Genomic DNA, 15,183 nt, shown 5'->3' on the forward strand with positions numbered 1-15,183 from the left:
GTCTTTGTTTCGTCCAATTCCGAGAATATTTCGTTACTAGGATTTCTGAAACCAAAACAGCAGTAAAACGTGAACCGGCACTTCGGCATCTTGTTAATAGGTTAGTTCCAGAAAATGCACGAATATGACATAAAGTGTGCATAAAACATGTAGGTATCATCAATAATATGGCATAGAACATAAGAAATTATCGATACGTCGGAGACGTATCAACCGCAACCACGAAAGGTGCATCCACGACAACTTCATGTTGGTCCAGCAGACAACCCGTTTGCACAAAGAGAAGGAGCCGAGGGTGATGCTGAAACTGGATATCGCTCGGGCCTTTGACTCGGTGTCCTGGGGTTTCCTCATGGAGGTTCTCCAGAAAATAGGGTTTGGCCCAAGGTTCCGGGAGCTAGTCTCGCTGTTGTTGGCCACGGCTAGTACTCGGGTGCCGCTCAATGGCGAGCCAGGCCCCCCGATCTGGCATCGAAGGGGACTAGGGGACTCCCTGTCGCCATCGTTGTTCGTCCTAGTGATGAACTCGCTCAACAAGGTGCTCGCCAAGGCATCAGAGCTGGGTGTGCTGCGACGGTTGGCGCGGCGGGACCTGGCGACCTCTCTGTCGCTTTATGCGGATGATGTGGTGATCTTCTGTCACCCAGACGAGTCAGAGTTGGGTGCGGTCCGCGGCATCCTGGAGCTGTTCGGACAGGCCTCCGGCTTACGCACCAACTTCGCTAAATGCTCGGTTTCCCCGATTGCGTGTTCGGAGGAGGAGGCTGGGGCTGCTGCGATGCACATGGAGTGCCAGTTAGCGCCTTTCCCGGTGAAGTACTTGGGTATTCCCCTGTCTATAAGGCGTCTGTCAGCCGAGACCTTCCAGTCTCTTGTGGACAGGCTAGCTGACAAGCTGCCGACGTGGCGGGCTTCCATGATGCCGCAAGCCGGACGTTTGGTGCTGATCGGAGCCGTGCTGGCAGCAATCCCATTGCACCAGTTAACGGTTCTGGCCCTGAACAAGAAGACTCTCAAGCAGATTAATAAGATCCAGCGAGGGTTCCTCTGGGTGGGCCGGGCAGAGGCCAATGGAGGTCACTGCCACGTGAACTGGGCAAGGGTGTGCCGACCGCTGCAACTAGGCGGGCTGGGGATCCCCGACCTGGCACGTATGGCCATGAGCCTTAGGGTGCGCTGGTTGTGGAGGATGCGCACTGACCCCTGCGTTTGTGGCTGGACATACAGTTCTCGAAGGCGGAGTTGGACATCTTTGCGGCCTCCACCTCGATGAGGGTTGGCAATGGAGAGTCCGCTCTCTTCTAGGAGGACCGATGGTTGGGAGGCAGATCCATCAAGGAGATGGCGCCGGAGGTGTTCGCGCTGGTCCCTAAAAGGCGCAGGAAGGTGCGTACGGTGCGTCAGGCACTGGTTGACTGCACTTGGATCCCCGACATAACTGGAGCACCTAGTGCCCTTGCACTATGGCAATATGTGCAACTATGGAGCAGGCTGAGGGATGTCCAGCTTTCGGAGGAACAAGACACGATGACTTGGGTTTGGACGATGGATGGCCAGTACACCTCCCACTCTTGCTATGAGGCCCTTTTTCTGGGGGGGGGGGGGGGTCACCTCACCATCATGGGAGCTGAACTGGAGATCCTGGGCGCCCCCTAGGGTGAAATTCTTCATATGGCTGGCCCGCCTCGATAGGTGCTGGACGGGTGAGAGGCTGGCGCGTCGTGGTCTGCCACATGCGCCCAAATGGCCGCTGTGCGACCAATCCGAGGAGACTATGACGCACCTGCTCACTGGTTGCTCATTCTCCAGGACGGTCTGGTTCGAGGTCCTCTCGTGGATCCGATCCACCTCTGGGCCTCCTTCTTCGGAGGGGGACTTCGCGGAGTGGTGGTCGCAGGTGGTGCGTACCGCCCCTCGCCAGTTGCGTATAGGTACATCGTCGATAATCATGCTCACGGCGTGGTGGATCTGGAAGCACCGGAATGCTGCGATCTTTGACAACGCACAGCCTTCGGTGCCTTCCCTGCTCAGCGACATCAAGACCGAAGCGCAACAGTGGGCAAACGCGGGAGCCCGGGGCGTCCGCCAGATCCTCCCCTAGACTAGGTCTCCTTTCTTGGGTGGAGTTGTAGTGCGGGGTGTTCGTCCTCTTATGGACATGTACATATAACCTTTCTTTCTATCTATCAATGCATCGAAACGCAAGTCTTTTGCATTTTCGCGAAAAAGCTTAGTGTGTATGAAGAACTTTGTACCTCCCGTTTTTGCTATCTTAATGAAGTTCGGCCTCAGGCTCTTCGACCTGCTGGAAGTTGTCAGCTATTCCATTCGCCAAACAGTATCTTGTGGTTACTTATAGCATTAACAACACATCACATCACATCCAACCCATCTCTTAGCTTGCTGATTGATCGTCGGTGGTAATGGAAATCACTGTGGCAACGGTAATGCTTCCATCTTATAAATGCCTGCATGACAAGCTCCATTGTTCCGTATGACTTGTACTCAAAGCAAACACTGTGTCTGGTGGATGATAAACGCCATTCCTCTGTCTGGCTTGCACCCAAAGCATGTTTACTACATGTAGCTTGGTGCAGTAGCTGCAACAGTTAATATCATGTCGATCTCGTCCTCTCCAAAAAAATTCGAATTTTTAAAGAAACTTTCTAACTTGTTTCTAGGAAACTTGGTCATTGTCATGTTGCTTGTTCTTGTGTACCTGTCTGATGGATGGCTGAAAAGAAGAGACAGATACGGTTGACGCCAACTTACAACTGCTGGGAAATTTTTGCAGTTGGACTTGGAGTGATTGGTGATCGGTTTATGGTTGGCCATCTGTATCATACCCATCATTACTTCATCAGAGATTTCAGGATTTTGTGATATACGGTGGCTGCGTCTCCTGAACATTGCACACGCCAAGCAATATCCTATCGTCAACGTCGTGCCCGTGAATTGTGTGTGTGTGTGTGTGTGTGTTGAAGGACACGCGAGACGTACGTATTGGAAATAATGAGGCCTGCACACGTGTTACTGCTTCACTGTCACCTAACAAAGGACACGAATGTGTATCTTGCCCTGAAAAAGGCAGAGATGGCGTACGTATCCTTTTATGCGTCGGCTAGAAATAGTTATAGCTTCAAAGCAAGTATAAATTGTCTTTTGTTGAAAACTCAGGTTTGGTTCGAGTAACCTTCAAAGACACTGAGGAATGCATGGAAGAAATCTTTGTTAGAGAAACCTTGACTTCTTTGAGAAAAATCTTGTGCCCCCACCTCTTGGTGTTCTTGGTACTCCCACGGCTCATACACCTCTACGAAGTTATGAAAATCTTGGAAAATCTCTATCTTAATACAAAATTTCGAATCTAAATTCAATCCATGACTCAGTAAAACAAACAAGACAAAAATCCCTAATACTGATGATGATAATGCGCCGATTTTAGAACATAGATGGAATTGGCTACTATTCACGTATGACTTTGTCTTTTTTGTTTTTGTTTCCCTAGCCGTGGACTTGAATTCGAATTTAGAACATTGATGGAATTGGCTACTATTTATGTATCCCTCTACTTTTTTTTAACATTGGTAGTCTCGAGTTTTAGAGAAGGGAGAATACACCGAAAAAATTCCCTTTTTACCTTTGAAACTTTTTTCGTAGCCTCCTTTGTATAGCATGATTGAGAAACGATAGAACAAGGAAATCACGTGAATGGAAACGTAAAACCCAGGATTGCAAGAAACAATAAAACCGCACGAATAGTTGCTTGGATGGACCACAAGAACAATACAACAAAATGCCCCTCGACCCTATGCCAATGTGAGTGTTTAAATTTTTTTATGGAATTAAGCTGTAGGACCCCTCCTTTGATGCAAAAGGCTTCTTTTCCTATGGACTAGAAACCAGCAGACTTTCTGCGGTGAGTCCTTCGGTATTTTTTTTTGAGAGACACAGTACAAACGTAGAAGCTCACATACACGCGTATACACTCACCCCTATGAACACACACATGCACGCTCTATCCCCATGAGCACCCCCGAAAGACTGAGCCGGCGGATTGGATCTTGAAATTAACGAAGTCACCGCAGATGTCTTGCTGTCAACGGGAACATCGCCTCCCACTGAATGAATATTCCGTCTTTATAAGACACACATATGTTAAACTTGGGGTTTGAACTCTGGTGGGCTGAGGGTATAACCACCCTCCTAACCACCCAACCTCAGATTGGTTCTCCATGATCCATATCCCAGAAACAAAGCGGCATTGAAAAAGAATGTGAGCTGTAAGGGCGGCAATTTCCGCAACTAGGCCACATGTTGTCCGAACTCGATTTTATATGCTTACTCATGAGAAGAATTTGCATTTCAGGAGTGCCCAAGTCTTTTAGGATCCTTTAATCTGAAGATGCTATCAACATATATGTTCAGCTAGAAAATCAAAGACGAGACGGCCTTGTGCGTGGACCGATGCAGAGACCTAACAATCTTTTTTAACCTAATATCATGGGTAACGACTTATCATAATAGTTTATTTTATTTCCTCATTTAATTGCTATGAGAATTGCCGATTGGTTAGTATGTTTGTTCTAAGTTTCTTCACGGTTTGGGTTGTACGTATAGTTTGCTGGCTGAAACGGTAGAAGCAAATCAAGCCAACTTTTTTTGAAACCTGTCAATTTTGTTGTTGTTGTTTTGAAACGTGAATCAAGTCACCTTTGACCCCCTGCGACTCTGCTGCCGAACCGTACAGAGTTCTTGCTTGTCCACTGTGGCCCATTAATTCAGTGTCAGCGCCGCATAAGAGATGATTAGATGGGTGTGAGGGGAAGTTAGCTGGAGTTGGTTGCGAGCTCCCAACTACTAAATCTGGTTAATTTTGAACTCTCCAGCTGATCATTCTCTCTGGTCTAGTAGTCAGAAAGTTTCAACGGTTGCCTGCACTGCACGCTACACACGGAGGTACAGGGGGCGGTGCTGGCGAATTAAATTTGACAGGTGGGAAGATGGATGGCCAGAAAGGACCAACCGTATACAGCTTAAACGGGTCAAACCTCAAAACGGACCGGCTTGGAAGTATAGGTTTGATTGTTACGTGGACATATAGGGAGGTCCCGTGTACACATTAAGCTGATAGTCATGATATAAAAGAGCTTGACTTGTACCTAGATGATATACAAAGGTCCCGGGGCATATAGGATTGTAAGAATGCGTGTACACATTAAGCGGTAAAAAGCCTAACTAGTTTTGATACATTTTCCGTCCAATTAAGTTGGTGCATGAAGAAAGATTTAGAACATAGGTGTGTGTACCCACTAATCAACCTGCAAGGGTGCATTTGACATTACGGTCGATCACAATTATCCCGTTTGCTCAACCATATTTTGACTCCTTTTCCATTTAGCTAATCAATTTAGCCCTTTTTGGCATCCCATGTTCTGTAAAAATACAACAACATCTCAAATACTTCCGTTAGCAAATCAAATCAAAGTATGCAACAAACTCCCATGTGGCTGTAGCAACACGTTAAAAAGGGTGTCGGGACATATATATATATATATATATCATCAAAATCATTTTTTGAGAGGATCAAATATCAATTAGTGCAACAACACAAATTAACTTTAGAGTATTAAGTCCTTCAAAAAAAAACTTTGGAGCATAAATACTAACCCAAGATTATTGCAACATGTCATAACATTATAAGCAGCAGAGGACACATGAGTTCACAACAAAATGGAACACCATTTGCAAAATACAATGTTTGCAAAAATCATTAACCTCCACCTTGGACAATGGAGGCAATAGCCTCTCTTCCTATTGGCTCGTCGGAGGCCCATCAGTACCAGATCGTGTCACCCTAAATCCATTCCCATCAGCACAATGTCTTCCCCAATCGAGCTTGTATCCACAAATGAGCTCCGGTTTTCATATCAAAACCACCATGAGATCTCATTTGAGGTTAACATCCTGGATGAGGAGGTAGATGAGCTGAGAGGCACAAGGGAGCGACCATGTGAGGAGGAACAAAGAAGGAGGACAGAAAGGAACTACATGAGGGTACCCATGATGAAGAAAATGAGGGAGACAAGCAAGAGCAGTCTTGGCCTACATGAGCAAACAATTTTTCTTGTGTGGAGACATATTGATTTCTCCTGAGATCAGCCGGTTGCTCTTAATCATTTTTCATTGGATATGACATGGTTTCGATCCTACACATGTGAAGTTATTGTTTTTTGTAAATTTTACCATGATGGTGGAGGAGCTAAAAAAGAAACAATAGGTTGTACTCCCTCCATTCTAATGAATAAGGTGCCCCCGTAGTACTTTTTTTCTTTGACCAAAAATTACTTTAAATATATAAAGATTGTTGGTATAAATTTGCATCATTAGAAAGCATTTTTAATACAAAACCAATGGTATTAATTACATACAATATAATCTAGATATTGTTGCTCAATTTTTTTTCCAAAGTTTATTTTGGAATGCATGTACGTCTTATTCATCGGAACGGAGGTAGTACCAACATATATATTATTTCTTGAAATCTATTTAATTTTAAAAAATATTTGTAAAAAAATACAAAATGCAATATCGTGCTCACTCAAATCCTAGTACTCCATAGGCAGGGCGCACGTATGCAGTCAATTTCCCTTGGCTATGTCGGCCCTCCTTTGAAAATATTAAATTCAGCCATTTCATTTCGTTTTTTCCTACCAACAACACTCCCTGATGTGATCAGATGTGGTTGCCCTCCTGCTCTACCTACATTTGTCTTTTTCAACTTCATTGCAGCCAAAACGATCTCGAACCAACTCAAGAGAATGTGTACACACGCCTGTGGCCACCAAGATCCCTGGAGAAACATACAGTACTCCATTTATTTTCATCAATAGAAAGGAGTGATTGAATAAAGAAGAGAGCCCCCCATCACAAGAAAAGAGTTTCCCTAGCCATACGTACTCCGGCCGTATAGATTCCGTGGCTTGCTTGCTCAAGCTTGAGCTACCTGCTCCGCTACAGTATACGTGAGTGTCCTTTTTAACCCCAGCAACAAACAGCCAACAGCACCCAAGCCCCTTTATCATACACAGCCTCTCTGCTCTCTGTCTACCATTCTATCTCTGGGAGTTCCAGTGAGATAATTGCAGCTCGATCTAGAGAGAGAGACAGAGATAGAGAGGGGTAGTCTAGGGAGAGAGGAAGAAGCGTGAAGAAGCTGGGCATGGACCAGGAGAGCGAGGGCACCACCGTGGTGCTGCAGGAAGCGCCAGCAGCGGCCATGGAGGAGACGACGGCAAAGCAAGGAGGAGGAGGCAAGAAGAGGAGGAGCAAGCAGCAGAGGCGGTCGTCAGAAGGGAGGAAGGCGAGGAGGGAGTACCGGCTGGTGAGCTACGCGGAGCTGCCGGAGTACATGAAGGAGAACGAGTTCATCCTCAACCACTACCGCTCCGAGTGGCCCCTCCTCAACGCCTTCCTCAGCGTCTTCTCCTGGCACAACGAGACCATCAACATCTGGACGTATGTAGCCATGGATTCCTCCATCTTCTTCTTTCTTCATCTGTGATGTGATTTTGCTCTAGTTTTGACTGAATTTGAATATGCAGGCATCTGGTCGGGTTCATGGTGTTCTTGGGGCTCACCGTGTGGCACCTCGCCCAGTACTTCCCCCAGGTGGCGCACCTCATCGGCCACCTCTCCTGGTAATCAAGCTCGATCTCTTCAAATAATTCGACCTTCACACCTCGCAATCATTGATTCTGTCACTGAAAGTTGCTTCTTTTCCCTTCTAATTTCCAAAAAAAGGGATAAAATACCTACTATTCAGCTATCATGTGTTCGTTATTCTGTTAGGAATGCCATATGCGCTGCCCTCCGCCAAAGAATCTGCATATTCTTTGCTCCCTGATCCGTTGAAACCGACTAACTAGAGAGTCGATTTTTTTTTTTTGGTGCAGGCCCATCTCAAAGGTTGCAGAGAACGTCTCCAGCAACATAGGCGACGTCATCTCTGTAAGTTTTACCTTCTCACGCTCTGATTGTGATAGTAAATCTAGAGAAACTATCTGCAGCGCGTGCATGGTGAAAACTTAGTACTATGCCGGTAGCTGTAGATCCACATGTCTAGGAGATCCTGCCTGCCTGCAATTCATCCATCAATGGCCTAGCAGTGGAGTAGTACTAGCAGCCAGCTAGCTTGCTGTTGCCTATCTTGGCTTGTCTGTCCGATGTCGATGTGCCCGCGTGATCGATCTGAACTTTTAATTTGGCGGGTGGGTGTGGGCTTCAATCCTGGCTCACTTTACTTGATCACACTCGCTCCGTTCCAAAACAAGCCGTTGTAGATTTATCTGGATTCCTATATATATCTATACACTAAAACGCGTGTAGATACATGCCAATTTAGACAAATCCGTTTAAAACTGAGGAATTACTTGCTAGCCCAAATGCATAGATCTTTTAAGGTACCACGATAAAAATATACACACATCTTTTTTAGGAAATACTACGAAAGATTTGTTGTGTTTCAGTCGACTGAATTTTTGTAAGTTTTGGTTAGCCAAAAATATTGCTTCAGTTGCACTTTTCTGAGTTGCACTTTCTCCGAAAGTTGCACGGGTTATATACTTCCTCCATTTCATGAAAGTCGTCTAAAACTTATCTAAATTCGGATGTACCTAAACACTAAATAGCATCTAGATATATTTAAATTTTAAAAAATCTAAAACAAGTTTCGTAAGGCGGAGGGAGTATCAAAGAACGATGCATGCACAAGTACTTTCTGTTGATGCACTTCAGTTGAACACAAGTTTTGGCTGCGGTCAAGTAAGTTAACCGTGATGTCCTGGTGCTGCCTGCGTGATCATCGACATCATTCCGTGTGACCCTTTACCTTTCTGTTTTGAGACCATGAACCATCCGTTTTTCACATGGCACTCGCGGCTCGCGTCCTGGCTTAGTTTTAGTTGGACTGCCTGCCGGTACACTCAACCGGGCGCGTACACGAACACGCATCATCCATGCACGGTGAAATCGTGGTATGATAGTATAGTTTTCTGTTGACACATGTCTGACAAATTCCTTCACCAGGGCGCGGCATCGTTCATGCAGGCGAGCCCGGGCCTGGCGATGGCGGCGGCGGCGGGGGTCGGGCCGACGACGCGGTGGCCCTTCTTCGTGTTCCTCGCCGGCGCCATGTTCTGCCTGCTGAGCAGCTGCGCGTGCCACCTGCTCTCCTGCCACTCGCACCGCCTCAACCTCTTCCTCATCCGCCTCGACTACACCGGCATCGCCGTCATGATCGTCGTCTCCTTCTTCCCGCCCATCTACTACATCTTCCAGTGCGAGCCGCGCTGGCAGCTCGTGTACCTCTCCGCCATCTCCCTCGCCGGTGCCGCCACCGTGTACGCGCTCATGTCCCCCCGGCTCAGCGCCGGAAAGTACCGCGCGTACCGCGCCCTGCTCTTCGTCGGGATGGGCCTCTCCGGGGTTGTCCCCGCCGTGCACGCCGCCGCCGTGAACTGGCACGAGCCGCGACGGAATGTGACGCTGGCGTACGAGGGGGCCATGGCGGCCTCGTACCTCACCGGCACCGTGTTCTACCTCACGCGCGTGCCGGAGCGGTGGAGGCCCGGCATGTTCGACCTCTGCGGCCAGAGCCACCAGATCTTTCACTTGCTAGTCATCGCCGGCGCGCTCGCGCACTACGGCGCCGCCATCGTGTTCCTTAGGGTCCGCGACGAGATGGGCTGCCCGGCTAAGTGATAGATAGCACCATCATCCATACCGCCATTGGAAGGCCATTTAGAGCTGCCCGCAGCTTAACAAAGTACTATACCACCAAACTAATGGCGATCACCATGAATGCAGATGATGATACAACAAATTTTAGGAGAAGTGAAAATCAAAGCCATTTTGCTTGCGAGATTGATTAATTTGTTTGTAGGGTTGATTACCTGTTACAGTTTACTTGTGGCGAGTTGATTGATGTTACAGCTCGGAACCTGTACATAGAGATGCTCATGCTATTTGCCTCGATGTAATGTAAAAAGGGATGACGATTGAGAATGCCAAGATCGAGTTACTCGTCCTCGTCAAAGCATTTGTTGAGCCGTCTCAGCGACCTTGCCATTAGGCACGTCACATCATCATTTTGATGATCTGTATCTGTATGCATGAATGCAAATGCTACAAAAAGTTTCAAGACTATATGCTTGGAAACCAAAGTATACATGGGCTTCCTTTGTATAGAAATACATGGCGTTTGGACGTATGACCCAATTCTTCACATTATCTGTTACAAGTAACCGTGAATGTGCAAGAGTCTCGACTAATTAATATAAATCAATCACAACATGTCAGAAGTACACACAACTCATTGACAGCTCCGCATATACATAGAAACACCATGATTGTTTGCATTACCGACAAAGTATGTCTAGGAGTACATTACCGACAGTCGGCTGTTGGTTATACGCTTTCCCAACAGTTTGCTTGTCTTTTGTGAAAGTTTTTCACTGTCGTCATTACTTGCATATGTTGTAGTGATCACCTTGTTTGAAAGTTGCCGGTTTTCTTGGGCTTTGTTAAAAATGGAGTATGACGAGAAGCGCGGCGTGCACCAACTTTGGTGTTTGAGAAAAGGCCACGACCCCATTTGGAAAACATTTTCTCCTTGTGCCTCAAGTTGTGAAAGAGGATTTGACAAGGCTCACTCAACATGAAAGGGAGGAGCATTCCAAGCTTCATGGACAATCTCATTGTAACCTGTAAGTCGTAGCCGAAAGTTCTCAAAGTTAACGTTTGTAGGACTCCTAGGGCCACTATCATTGGCAAGGGGAAGCAACTAATGGTCCGACAAGGAAGATGAAAGGGCATGATGAACGTGAGTGTTGAAGCGAATATCTCACTGGGCAATAGAAAGTGTCCACCTTGCAAAGGGTGGGGTTGTCCTGCTCATTTGACCAAGTGAAGCACCGGGCAAGTAAATCTCCTTAAGCTCGCAAGCTTGGAGGGCTGCCCGGAAGCAGTTTATACGACTTCGTATTCCTATCTAGGGCCCGTCGGATTTGGTTGAAGTCCCCAAGAGCAAACCACCGGACACCTTGTTGTGCCTTGTGCCCAATAAGCTCGGCAAAGAAATGATCTTTGCGGTTTGAGGCCATTGGCCCATACACACCGGTGATCTTGAAACCACCCTCATTGTTGGAGTTGATAATGTGAATGTCGGTGGAGAGGCAAAACTCCGTGATTACAATATTTTTGACTTGCACCACTGTCTCATCCCAAAGGAGGACGATACCACCACGTGTTCCGATTGACGGTCTCACAGCAAAACTCTTGAGACGATTGCCGCCAATATAGCAAGCGGCAAATGGTGAAACGAGTCGAGCTGTGTTTCATGTAGACACAGAATGTGGCAAGTTGTGGATGAGATTGTTTCATGCACGGTGTCCCCACGACCTGATCATTTAATTCTCTAGTATTCCATACTAAGACATTGTCATCTAACATTGATAACACGACGTAGCCCACCTAGATGCATCCTTGGAAACATACAACACAACGAGTTGCCAGGGCATAGTTCGGCAAACAACTCCCAGCTGGTACAACAAGCACCAGGCAACCAGGGAACTAGAAGACAGTAGGCACACCTTAATTGAAACTCAAACAGAGTCTAACACATACGAAGATAGTTTTTTTTTTTAGATAAAAGGCACACAGGTGCCCGACTTTGAATTAACAAAGCCCGTAACGGCCAGAGTGTTACAGAATGCTGAAGAAACAGCTTACAGGCAACGAATACATCAAGAAAAAGAAGAGAAAATGAAGAACAGCTTGAGCATCGATGCCATTGTCCAGCCAAGAAGTCCCGCTGCAGAAGAGGAAGTTGGTGAAGAAGACCGCCATTGAGGAACTCACGCCGACATCAAACTGAAGCAGGGCAAGCAAAGTCACACAGCCATCCGTTTCCACCTCCGAAGAAAGCACCCTGCTTTCTCGCCCCGGATCGAGGGGCGCCGCACCTGTCAGGAGGTAGAGCAGCTCACCCTGAGCACGGAGGGACGATCGTAGACCTGCTGCCGGAGAAGAGGACTCTGAGCACTACCGCCTCGCCATGCCATCACCCACGAACAACACCACCAATCATTGCACACCAGACATAAGCTATCAGGGGCAGACAAAGAAGATGCAGTGAAGATTAGCGCCGGAGCTACCCAGCTGACCAAGACCAGCTGCAGCACCACCACTCTTGAGAAGCAACCGCTACCAACTGCTTACCATCCACCGCCAAACTTATCCACCAACCTCGCTATCTCAAGGCGACGCCTCCAACAAGGAAACGACGCCGGAGCGCCGCCGCCGCCCAAGCCGAAGCTTTTGGTTTTCACCAGAGAATAGGGAGGTTAGGGAGGAAGGGGATGTACCTAGATATCGCCTTCAAGAAGGAGAACGGCGCCGACAGCGTCGTCGACATCGAGGCCAGGAGCAGTTGGTAGTTATTATTGCAAACTAATGACAGCCAGGAGCAGCACACATCAGCGATCAAACATTAGCAGTGCCATCTGCGACCTGATAGATCAACCTGATCATGGTCCAGGGCCGTTGCGCCACCATGGCTGAGCAGGGCGTCATCGACCACCTCTTCCATTCCACCTTGAACAGAGCCTGCATGGTGGCTAGGACCATAGTTGCCAAGTTTCCGGAACGGTGGGTAGGAGAAACGGGAACGAGGTAGAAGAAAGTCACTGAACATCTCGCTAAACAAAGGAACGAACGGACTTTCAAGCATGGCAACATATCCTATGCAATCAGATCAGATTAATTTTTTTAATTATTTGTGAATGCTCCAGTATGAATTCAGGCTTAGTACATGCTGGAGGTGTAGGCGCCGCGTAATGTTACTTTTGGTATTTTGCTTGCAGTGATGCTTAGTACATTCAAGATTTTTTTTTTTTGACAATCAATACCACATATATTCATAGTAATAAATAGTACATTCAAGATTTCACCATGAATGTCTTAACAAAACGGAAACCGTCGCGGTGGCTCTGTTGAACGAGGCCGTGGCAGTGGCAGCGACCTTTGAAAGGAACGATCTGTACAGAAGATCATCAGAAAGGATCAGGTGGGGAGAGTACACACCCTCATCGTGATCATTCAGAGAAATAACAGGTGGGCTAAATGTCGTCGGCAAACAAGGCTTCAGTTTGTTCAGGACAGTCATGGTGAAATCTTGCAAAGATAAACTCGTTGCTGAATTTACGAAGAGACCACATTCCAAAAGAAATAGCTACCGGAAAGTGTATTTGACACATGGGCACCAATGCTCCCTTGACTTTCAGATTTTTAATTTTTTAAAAATCTCACACTTCTATGTCTCAAAAAATTATGTTGTTAAATATATAGATACATATATACAGGAAAGGTGTATGCAAAAAAGTCCGATTTAAAAATACGTTGTATTTTGGGAAATATAAAAAATACAAATTTCTAACAATAAATGGTAGCAAAATAGTATTAGAATAGTATATCTTTTTGTCAAAATTTTGTTCTTTTTGTATTTCCTAAAATTTGAAGTATTTTCTATCGGGACTTTTTTGCGTACACTCATCATGTACATATCTATCTATATATTTAACTGCATAATTTTTGGAGACACATAAATGTGATGTTTTGAAATTTTCAAAAATCTGAAAGTCAAGGGAGCATTAGTGCCCATGTGCACCAAATCCCCTCTTCAAAGAATACATATTTATATCCCTCTTCACATTACAGGGTGCATTAGTTCAAAAAAGACAGGAAACAGAACATGACACTCAAGTTAAGAGAGTGAGATAATCTGGTTCAGCAAGCATCAAAACAGGGATCACTTGGAACACATAGCTGCCATGGGTTGAGCAAAATAACTTCTCTTACTTCAACAACTGATTGCTACTAAGGATGCATCACTTCTAGTGCACACTGACAAAACAGCACCACCTATTCTAACTGTTGCAGCAAGCAGGCTAAATTCTGAAACCAAATGATAGTCACGGGACCGGATAATCTTGTCGATGCATGCCATGGATCCAGAAACTAGTGGAAAACAGGCCTTTTGATCCGGGTGGTTAGGGCCTTTTGTCGCGGGCGGCCAGCCGCGACAAGCAAGGCGCGATAAAAGGGTGGCCTTTTATCCCGGGTCACTTACGACCCGCGACATAAGGTCCACCACGTGGCAGCCGCGGGCGCGCAGGGCACGAGCCCTTTTGTCGCGGGCGGTATTACCACCCGCGACAAAAGGCCTTCTACGTGGCGCGCGCACAACGCTTCTGCTTTAGGGTTTGAGGGGTGCAGCACCCCTCCCCCCCCGCCACCGACCGCCTGTTATTTCATTTTTTTCGTTCGAAAATGAAAGTTGCATATATTTGTACGCTACTAGAAGTTGTACACATTCATTCATTATATATATATATATATAGATCGATCAAACAAATATTGGAAGCAGAAGTCGATTCCCCTTACACATATTCGTAGGTTCCCTACATATATACATGGAGCTCACGATCGACAAACGGTACTAACGACCGTCTATTTGGAGGTAGAACAACTATCCGGACTAAACAAGCCTTTGTTGTTTATTACTTCTCTAACCAAAAGTCCCGCCACTTCCTCCGCGATTCCTAGTGCGTGTTCCTTTGGTTGGAGTCCATCCGCATGAAGTCGACCTATATACGAAAATGAGATGAGTATGACTATATCGGTCTTGATAACGAAATATTGATGATAATAAATAAAGTTGTGAATGTTATTGCTTACGTCGAATTTATTTCGATTCTGCTTCTCGGTGGTTAACATGCGAATGGACTCGCAAACGTAGTATCCACATAGATTCGTCCCTTGTGGCTGCTTGGGGGCACGCTACGGGGAGTAAATGTTAGCTTCTTTGTAAAGGTAATGTCCTTATGAACATTCTTCAAAGCTTGCCAAGCCACTGCCAGGCAAAAGAATGATTGAATGAGTGGATAATTAATTGATATCTCACGAAAGATAAAGCGCGGCGATGAAGGAAATTACACTTGGAGCAACTTACGCAAGTCCTGGAACCCGTCCAGGCCTCTACTCGGTGGGTCTCTTACTTCAACTATTCCCTTATCGGGTTGAATGTCTAGTAGAATCCAGTGGAAGCTGCACATGTTATGCATA

General features: G+C 46.4%; 1 protein-coding gene across 1 annotated transcript; it reads left to right on the forward strand.

The window, feature by feature from the left end:
* Positions 1–6,958: 6,958 nt before the first annotated feature.
* On the forward strand, positions 6,959–9,894 carry LOC124701037 (heptahelical transmembrane protein ADIPOR1-like). Its single transcript, XM_047233096.1, has 4 exons — positions 6,959–7,518; positions 7,605–7,700; positions 7,956–8,010; positions 9,088–9,894. The coding sequence occupies exons 1-4, from the start codon at positions 7,223–7,225 to the stop codon at positions 9,760–9,762; spliced, it is 1,122 nt and encodes a 373-aa protein (XP_047089052.1). The 5' UTR covers positions 6,959–7,222; the 3' UTR covers positions 9,763–9,894.
* Positions 9,895–15,183: the final 5,289 nt, after the last annotated feature.

This window comes from Lolium rigidum, chromosome 1 (genome assembly GCF_022539505.1).
Source record: "Lolium rigidum isolate FL_2022 chromosome 1, APGP_CSIRO_Lrig_0.1, whole genome shotgun sequence".
Taxonomy (NCBI): domain Eukaryota; kingdom Viridiplantae; phylum Streptophyta; class Magnoliopsida; order Poales; family Poaceae; genus Lolium; species Lolium rigidum.

What these genes read in the sequence shown, in the direction of transcription:
- LOC124701037 (XM_047233096.1), top strand. Translation starts at nt 7,223, where the DNA reads ATGGACCAGGAGAGCGAGGGCACCACCGTGGTGCTGCAGGAAGCGCCA. An exon ending in CTCATCGGCCACCTCTCCTG is followed by an intron (nt 7,701 to 7,955) that starts GTAATCAAGCTC and finishes TTTTTGGTGCAG; the next exon opens with GCCCATCTCAAAGGTTGCAG. An exon ending in ACATAGGCGACGTCATCTCT is followed by an intron (nt 8,011 to 9,087) that starts GTAAGTTTTACC and finishes TTCCTTCACCAG; the next exon opens with GGCGCGGCATCGTTCATGCA.